The sequence below is a fragment of the Lipotes vexillifer genome, unplaced genomic scaffold (genome assembly GCF_000442215.2).
Source record: "Lipotes vexillifer unplaced genomic scaffold, Lipotes_vexillifer_v1.1 scaffold1770, whole genome shotgun sequence".
Taxonomy (NCBI): domain Eukaryota; kingdom Metazoa; phylum Chordata; class Mammalia; order Artiodactyla; family Lipotidae; genus Lipotes; species Lipotes vexillifer.
Window position 1 is genome coordinate 323422 of NW_006796074.1, and position 9484 is coordinate 332905.

General features: G+C 43.6%; 1 protein-coding gene across 1 annotated transcript in view; it reads right to left on the minus strand.

Moving 5' to 3' along the window:
- Positions 1-9484, minus strand: part of SCN11A (sodium voltage-gated channel alpha subunit 11) — a 66551-nt gene that overhangs the window by 48153 nt on the left and 8914 nt on the right. The window contains exons 6-7 of the mRNA XM_007468135.1: positions 6065-6232; positions 5214-5277 (exon numbers count right to left, since the gene is read on the minus strand). Of these exons, the coding sequence (XP_007468197.1) occupies positions 5214-5277; positions 6065-6232 (232 nt within the window). The remainder of the gene's footprint in view (positions 1-5213; positions 5278-6064; positions 6233-9484) is intronic.

Below are 9484 nucleotides of genomic sequence, written 5' to 3' on the forward strand. Positions count from 1 at the left end.
AAAAAAAAAAAAAAAAAAAAAAAAAAAAAAATGGCAGAAGACCTGAATAGACATTTTTCAAAGAAGACATACAGATGGCTAACGGGCACATGGAAAGATGTAGAACAATGCTGTTAGAGAAATGCAAATGAAAACCACAATGAGATACGACCTCAAACCTGTCAGAATGGCTACGATCAAAAAGTCTACAAATAACAAATGTTGGCAGGAATGTGGAGAGAAAGAAAGACTCGTACACTGTTGGTGGGAATGTAAATTAGTGCAGTCACTGTGGGAAACAATATGGGGTTCCTTAAAAAATTAAAAATAGGGCTTCCCTGGTGGTGCAGTGGTTGAGAGTCCGCCTGCTGATGCAGGGGACATGGGTTCATGCCCTGGTCTGGGAAGATCCCACATGCCGCAGAGCGGCTGGGCCCGTGAGACATGGCCGCTGAGCCTACGCGTCCAGAGCACTCCACAACAGGAGAGGCCACAACAGTGAGAGGCCCGCGTATCACAAAAAAAAAAAAAAAAAACTTAAAAAAAAAATTACTTAAAATAAAATAAAAGGGGGTAACTGAACAGTCTTCATACATAGGCAAAAAGTACACAGAAATAAAATCATCTGCTCATAGTCATTGATAAATAATGTGTCTAAGATCTGAACCCAAGAATAAAACTAAAGTCCTTTTGTACTGAGCCACAAAAAACTAGGCAGTCCCCTCAAGAACAGTACAGTGAATACACTGGGAGTAGTGCCCCCTCTGCTGGCCTTCTGAAAGCATGGCATCAAATATGTACTTAAAACTGTTACGACCAAAAGCTGACTCAGGAAGTAAACAATCAGAGTTTTATTTTAGAAACTCCTACAGACCACACATCTTATGGTAGGAACTTTTCCTGGTCCAGGAGGATCCCACGTGCCGCAGAGCGGCTGGTCCCATGAGCCATGGCCACTGAGCCTGCGCGTCCGGAGCCTGTGCTCCGCAATGGGAGAGGCCACAGCAGAGACAGGCCTGCGTACCACAAAAAAAAAAACACACACACACACACACACACACACACACACACACACACACACACACACAAAACAGAATTACCATATGATCCAGCAATTCCACTGCTGGGTATATAGCTGAAGACAATGAAAACACTAATTCAAAAAGATACATGCACCCTAATGTTCATAGAAGCATTATTAACAATAGCCAAGATATGGATGCAACCAAAGTGTCCACCAACAGATGAATGGATAAAAAAGATGTGGTATAAAAAAGAATGAAATAATGTCATTTGCAGCAACATGGATGGACCTAGAGATTCTCATACTAAGTGAAATAAGTCAGACAGAGTAAGACAAATATCGTATGACATCACTTATGTGGAATCTAAAAAAATGCTACAAATGAACTTATTTACAAAACAGAAACAGACTCACAGACTTAGAAAACAAACTTATGGCTACCAAAGGGGAAAAGGTGGGGGGGAGGGATAAGTTAGGAGGTTGGGGTTAACATATACACACTACCGTACATAAAATAGATATTCAAAAAGGACCTACTGTAGAGCACAGGGAACTATACTCAATACTCTTTAATAACCTATATGGGAAAAGAATCTGAAAAAGATTAGATGTATGAATATGTATAACTAAATCACTTTACTTTACACCTGAAACTAACACAACATTATGAATCAACTATACTCCTATATAAAAAAGAGAAAAGATGTGGTATATATACATACAATGGAATATTACTCAGCCATAAAAAAGAATGAAATTTTGCCATTTGCAACAATGTGGATGGACCTAGAGGGTGTTATGCTTAGTGAAATAAGTCAAACAGAGAAAGACATATACTGAATGTTATCACTTATGCATGGAATCTAAAAAATGAAACAAATGAATATAACAAAACAGAAACAGAATTAAATATATAGAGAATAAACTAGTGGTTTCCAGTGGGGGGGGAGGGGCAAAAGAGAGGTAGGGGATTAAGAGGTACAAACTACTATATATAAAATAAATAGGGGACTTCCCTGGTGGCACAGTGGTTGAGAGTCCACCTGCCAATGCAGGGGACACGGGTTCGTGCCCCGGTCCGGGAGGATCCCACATGCCATGGAGCGGCTGGGCCCGTGAGCCATGGCCGCTGAGCCTGCACGTCCGGAGCCTGTGCTCCACAACGGGAGAGGCCACAACAGTGAGAGGCCCGCGTACCGCAAAAAATAATAATAAATAAATAAATAAATAAATAAATAAATAAATAGGCTACAAGGATATATTACACAGCACAGGAATATAGCCAATATTTTACAATAACTTTAGAGTATAATTTATGAAAATATTGAATCACCATATCGTACACCTGAAACTAATATGATATTGAAATTCAACTATACTATAATTTTTTAAAATGCTTATCCTGGTATTTGATTTATCAGTTGTAGTCTTTGTTGACTAGCTTTCTGCTGTGGTAGATAAGGGTTTTCCAACATCCCACCCTACTTCACCACTACTTATATCACTCTTCATGGAAAATATCATGGCCTGTGTCATTGGGTCTCCTGGGTCAGATACATTTTTTCTTGGCTCTTTTGTATTGCTCTAAGTGTTACTCCCTCATTTTTCTGGACCAAACCTCAAGTAGCTTTTTAGGAAGACTGGGTGATCTTTGCACATATGGGTATATCTTTACTCTGCCTTCACAGTGGAGTTACAGTTTGACCAGAAATAGAATTTGGGGTTGAACATAGTTTTTCTTCAGAAACATAAAATCACTACTCAGCTATTAACACTATGTTGTTGTTGAGGATTCTGATACTGTTCCTTTGTGGGTAACCTTTTTCTCTTTGGTTTTCAGATCTTTTTCCCCAAAGGTTCTGAAATGCCATGATAATGCACCTGACATGGTCCTTTTTCATTCATTGTGTTGGCTGCTTTATGGGCCACTGAGGTATTTGCACCTTTAATCCCAGGGAAATTCTCTGTATTATCTTTGCTAATTTCCTCCCTTTTGCTTTTTCTGTGCTCTATTTCTGGAATTCCTACTTAGTCAAAAGCCGAAACTTCTGGATTGATATTTATTCTCATATTTTCTGTCTCTTTCATTGCTTTATCTTTTAATTCTATATTGATTTTTTCTATTCTCCCCTTTGCACTTCTCACCGCTATCCTACACGTACATTTGCACAGACATATACATGCCAACACCCCTCTTCAATCCACAAGTCTTGTTCTTTCTGTCTCCTAAATGTCTTTGGGATTCATCCATCCATTTCTCTTCATCTCCACTGAACAGCTTCGTGACTCTCATCTGTATTAACATAGCCTCCTAAGTGGCTGCTTCACCTACTCTATCCATCCATTCTCCATGTAGCAGACATAAGTGAGTTTTAAAAGTATCTAATCTGATCAGGTCTTGTTTCCTTTGTGATTGAGGTCAAAATCCTCAGCAGTGATGGGTTACCAGATCCTGCATGGTTGGCTCCTGTCTCCTGCCCCTCTGCCTAACAAGCTGCTGGGCTTCTTACTATCCCCGCATGTCCTCATGTCCTGAGGCTTTCATCCTTGCTATTTGTACCATCAGGAATCATTTGCTCTATCTTCTCATCCACCAGAACTTCCTACTCATGCTTCAGATCCATGTTGTAGTCACCACTCAGTCAGTCCTCAGAGGAGGCAGTGAGTAAAGGCTGAAAACCAGGTCTGGGCCCTGAACAGAGGCCTGTCTGGGAAGATGACCTCAGATCTGCCATCTCCTTGGAAACTACCACGTTATGATCAGTGTCGAAGGTCATGTACTAGGAGTTCGCCTACTGTAAAACTCCTGAGCTTTGAGACTATACCTAGACTGAGAGAGTTGTGACTGGCACACAGTTGGAAACCAAGGCTTCTGCATTTGTATGCTTAGATGGCCCACCCCACCTTGGATTTTGCTTATAGTAACCATACCTGCCCTGCATGGATGATGGATCAAAGAAGCACTGTTGTGACAGCTGTTGGGCTCCTCATGGAATGAAAACACTGTAGGTGCAGTATGTCCTGCCGAGGATCATTCTAGAGAGCTCAATAAACCTTGTACTAAAACCTAATAAGTCTGTGAGTTTGACCTAATCAGATCCTGTGACCACCACAAGAAGACTTCCTTAATTTTACAGGCAGGGTTACATCTCTGTTATCTCTCTCAGTATCTACAAGTCTCTCTTATAACATTCATCACACTTTCAAGAATTTACTGTACATCTCTGTTGCCTGAAAGATGTCAATTTCAAGAGGGCAGCACTCCTTTGTTTGTACTTGGATTCCTAGGGCCTAACACAGAGCTTGCCACAATGTTGGCCCCTGATACCTATTTGTTACTGAGAGATGAATGTAGTCTATTTCATCAAAGTGCCTAGCATATTATCTTAATTTGAAATACACTCAATAAACCTTCACTGAATGAATCTCTCACCACAGAGAGTACTAATATCCTGGAAGAAGGAACAGTATCCCCAAAGGGTCAGAGGGCTACTAGCTGTTGAAGTGAATGTGTATGAACATACATACAACAGTGTGTGCAATTAGAGGCAGTGGGGGTCACAGATCAACGAACAGAAGACGTGTGCTGAGATGTCTGCCATCAGGGCCATGTCACTGAACAGGAAATAGGTCTAGATGGGGCTTTCAGTCACAACATCCTTTCTTACCTTTGATAGCCTTGAATATCTGCTCCATAATGTCAAAATATCCCTATGTTTTCAGTAGGTTTCTCATCAGATACAAATTCAATATAATTTGGGAGAGAGAACTGCTTTAAACACTTGGAAATAATTTTTAATTTAGTAATGCACATCTAAACCTGCTTACAGGGACTTCCCTGGTGGCACAGTGGATAAAACTCTACGCTCCCAGTGCAGGGGCCTCGGGTTCATTCTCTGGTCGGGGAAGCAATCCCACGTGCATGCCGCAACTAAGATTTCGCATGCCACAACTAAGGGGCCCACGTGCTGCAACTAACGAGCTGGAGAGCCGCAACTAAGGAGCCCGCCTGCTGCAACTAAGACCCAGCACAACCAAATAAATAAATAAATAAATATGTTAAAAAACCCAAATAAAATAAAATAAACTTTCTTAGACACATGAAATAGTAGTGTTTGAGAACTACCACCACTGCTTCTACAAGTCATTAGATAAAGACTGTCTGCCACATCACTTCAAAAAGATAGAATGAAGAGTATAAACATCTTACCCGCTCTCCATCCATGTGCCACATATTCTGAATTCAGTGGAATCTTTCTTTTCAAAGCAATAGTCTGAGAAGGAAATAATTATAAATTCAGATTTGAAAAAACAACATTGAAAGGAAAAAGAATAGCAAATATGCCAGATTATGCTTGAAACAGATGGTTCAGAATCCTCCAAAATGATCAAAGTGATCAAAGTGATCTCGATGAAATGATCCAGAGAGGAACTAGAGCCTAAGCCCTCAGGAAGATGCAAGAGAAAAAGAGGGAAAAGGAGAAGGAAGGAGAAATAAGAGGAGGAAGCAGTAACACCACCACCACTTTGCCTCTCAGTACATAGAACTGAACCAGAGACCACCCCTAGGAGAAGCTGGACACAGGGTCAGCCCATGAGAAGCTCATAAACCAAGACAGTCATGGAGAAAGTATGGCCACATAAAATTCAGGACACATGAAATTGATATAGGGTTGACCTCAGAGTGGAGAGGGTGCAACATAAAAGGAGCAATATCATTGAAGAAAATGCTTGGGTGGGGGCAGGCATTGTGGGAAGTTGCTGGTCCCCTTTGGCCAAAGCCAGGCACTCTGAAGACTTCTGCAAAACATGACAAGGAAGTGGGCAGAGATGGAAGATGACACCACTCCTATAGATGTGGCTTCAGGATTTTACTTCTTCATGGAAACCCGAAGAATGAGGCAGTTCTCTAAGAAATGCATCTGTCCACTTGAGAACCCTAGAGGGACAAGTCATCCCTTGATCCTAAGACACTCTGTAATGCAGATCAGTAGACATATGAGTGGGGATAAATAAAAGTTAACCATGCACAAACCAAGGAGTGAAAGGTGGGGTGTTTACCTTTATAGTCAGAGTCACAGTCTTTCCTCACACATTTCTGGTTCAGATTTCCCATGAAGAGCTGCTGACCTACCAGGGCGAAGATGCTGAGGCAAAAGAGAGTCAGGATCATCACATCGACAAGCCTCTTCACAGAGCGCAGCAAGGCCCCAACAATGACCTTCAGACCTGAGGAAGAGGACAGATGTGGGGAGAAGCCCCCCACTCACACACACACACCAGACACAGGCAAGGAACAGAGAGGGAGCAACAAGGCCTCGAAAGTTGTCTGATTGCATGCTGGTATCAGAAACTGGCCTGACCTAGGATTCTGAGGCCATAACGCTGTGCCTTAGAAGCTATGGGTCATCAGAGTGGTCCACTGGTCTAGGACTCGGCCTCTTTATCCTGCTCTACAGATGCCACAGGGTTGCTCTGAAGGGCAAGTGAGAAGACTTTGAGCAGAAACATGCCACAGAGACACAAGACATAACTTGACGACAGTTGTGCAGGCACCTCCACGGCTGGGGGTCACAGGCAGCATTAAGGTCAAAGTGAGGCCTCCTGAGAGAAGGAGCAGAGCTGTATTTAACATCTGGTAGCTACTACCTACTATAAGGTACACGAGGTGCCATGAGATATAGCTAAATTGGGGGGTCAGGGAGCTGGAAGAAGGAGCTTTGTCTGGACCCAAATAATAAGGATGTCTTAGGAAAAGAAACTCAGATTACTACTTATAATAAGGGTTTTTAAAAATTCATTCAAGAAATATATTTACCAAGCACCTACTGTGTCCATGGTACACTGTCAGGCTGCCAAAGTTACAAAATAAAAAGGACATAGTCTTGCAGTCTGTTGGTAAATATTTAAAATCAGCTCTTGCGGGGAGGGGAGGAGACAGAGAAAGTCTTCATTTGCAGCATTTGCAGATGTCTTTGTTTGCTGAATTCCGGACTGTAGATCCCTCTTCTCCCTCCATGCACCCCTCTCCCCCAGCTGTTTTCAAGCTACCAACATGACATCCCTGGATGCAGAGTTGGAAAAAGATGTGCACAGTCTGCTGGGGAGTCGGAACAAGTCAGTCCCAGCGCAACACTGAGTCACAGGCTCTGCTCTCAACACAGCTGGAGAGATAAACCAGCAGATGGCATCGGTAATGTGTGGGATGACACTAAGTGACAAAGTTTCGGTTGATCAGCATAAACCATGAATGGCAGACTTGAGAACACAAAGCAGCATCTGACGGGAGGCCAAGCCCACAGCAGAAGACCTTCCACCAAGGGTGATACCACATGAGGAGGAGACTTCAGGCCAAGCTGGGACATCCACTGGATTCACCAGTGCACTTATGTTCATGCCAAGATCACGCTTCCTCTGCATGGTCAGGGGCACCAAACACGAAAATAGTGTAACCTCATCTACGCCTGACTTTTCTTCCGTAACAAGAGGCTCGAGTCTTCTCCAAAGCAAGATGATTTGGATGAAAGATAGCTGTGATTCCTGAATTATTTTTACATAGTCCCATAAAATATTGTATCTCATACTCTTCCTTCCAAAAAGCATCCAGGGATCTCACGTGTTTCATGAGTCAAAATGGAGAGTATGTTCACCTGCTTAGAGATGAGGAAGGGAACATGAAAGCTGCTAAGTGTCTCCCTGAATGTATATTTTACCCACGCGAAATATGAGGGACTCAGCTCAGGCAGAAAGCCCCTAAATCTACCTGGGAAACCAAGGTCCACCTTGCAAAAGAGGAAGACAAAGAGTGACATGTTCTACATAAAGTGTCCTCTGACTGCCAGTTGCTTTATCACTATGCAGTTGTTCTTCTGGAGTTTCCAAAAATAACCCACTGCCTCTGTATGAAAAAGATCCAAATTGCCTGGAGTTTTGATAGAAGAGACTAGAAGACGAAGGGAAGAAGAAGGTGGGAAGGAAGGAGTCCAGAGGGAGAATACTTTTTAATAAAGTTTTTTTTTGTAAAGGAAAGAGAGGAAAGGGGAAGGAGAAGACTGTGCCATAATAACCCCATTTCTGATAAACTGGAATTCATATTTACAACCCCGTCCTTGGCTTCATCCTGATCCACAGAGCTCCTTCCTTGCCTGGCTTCCAAGAGACCACTTTTGCTCTCTTTCCTCCTTTACTGGTGGCTCTTGCTCATCTCCTTTGCTGGTTTCTCCTCTCTCCCCTTTAAGGTCTCAGTGCCTGGGACTCAGTCCTTTGTCCTCTTCTACTTTCCATCAATGCTCATTTTCTTGGTAATCTCATCAGATTCCATGGCTCTAAATATCATCTACAGGCTCATAATCTCCAAAATGATATCTGCAGCCCTGGAACTCCAGCCTCCTATATCTAATTGCCTACTTGGTACTTTGACATGGATGCCTCACAGCCATCTCAAACAGAACACATGCGAAGCCGATTCCTAATCTGACCCCCAAGGCCTGCTTCTCTCACAGCCTTCCTTTTCTCATTCAGTGATGATTCCATCTTTCCAGTCATTCAGACAAAAAACCTTGACTCATCCTTTACTCTTCTTTTGCTCATATCATGTATACAATCAACCTGTCAGGAAGTCCTCGTTTCCACCTTCAAATTTATACAGAATCTGACCACCATTCACCAACTCCTCTTCCACTGCCTGATCTGAGAGCACCACCACCTCTTGCTTGGATTATGGCAGTGGCCCCCTGTGTCAGTTTGGGCCCTCTGAGAAGCAGACACTTTGAGACCAGATTGCAAGAGATTTCTTGGGGAAATGCTTGTGAGGAATAATCTGGAGGGAGTGAGTGGAGGGACAAAGAGAGCCTCAGACTGTGACACAGGGCTGACACCTGGGAAAGGAGATCAGGAAGGAAGCAGGATAGACAGGAAGTGCCTCAGACTGCAGTGCTGCTGTGAGACAGTCTCACCCTGGTTGCTGAGGAGCCGCTGAGCCAAAGTCCCACATAGAGGAGTCCCATACCCTTCAGGGGTGGGCCTGCACTAGCGGCCCCCACATGCAGGGAAGGCGTGATCTTGGCATGAACATGAATGCAGTGGTGAATCCAGAGAGGGGGCAGCTGGGACCATTAGTCAACTGCACTCCCTGCAGCAGGAGGTCTGAGCAGCACATTTCCATGGTGACCAACATGCCTCCTATCTGGTATTCCTGCTTCTACCTTGGCTCCCGCACATTCTGTTCCCCACACAACAGCAAAAGTAATCCTTTTAAAGCCTGGGTCACGTCATGACTCCTCTGCTCAAAGCCCCTGCATGGCTCCCATTTCTATCAGAGCAAAGCCCAAGTCTTCCCGGTACTTAGGTGCCTCCCCCTCACCTCTGTGGTCCCTCCTCCACCACCTGGCCCCTCATTCTGTCTGCTCCAGCCCCGCCCACATGTTTTATAGTCCTCGGTCTGTAGACTGGCTGCTTCCTATGCTCAGAACACTCTTTCCC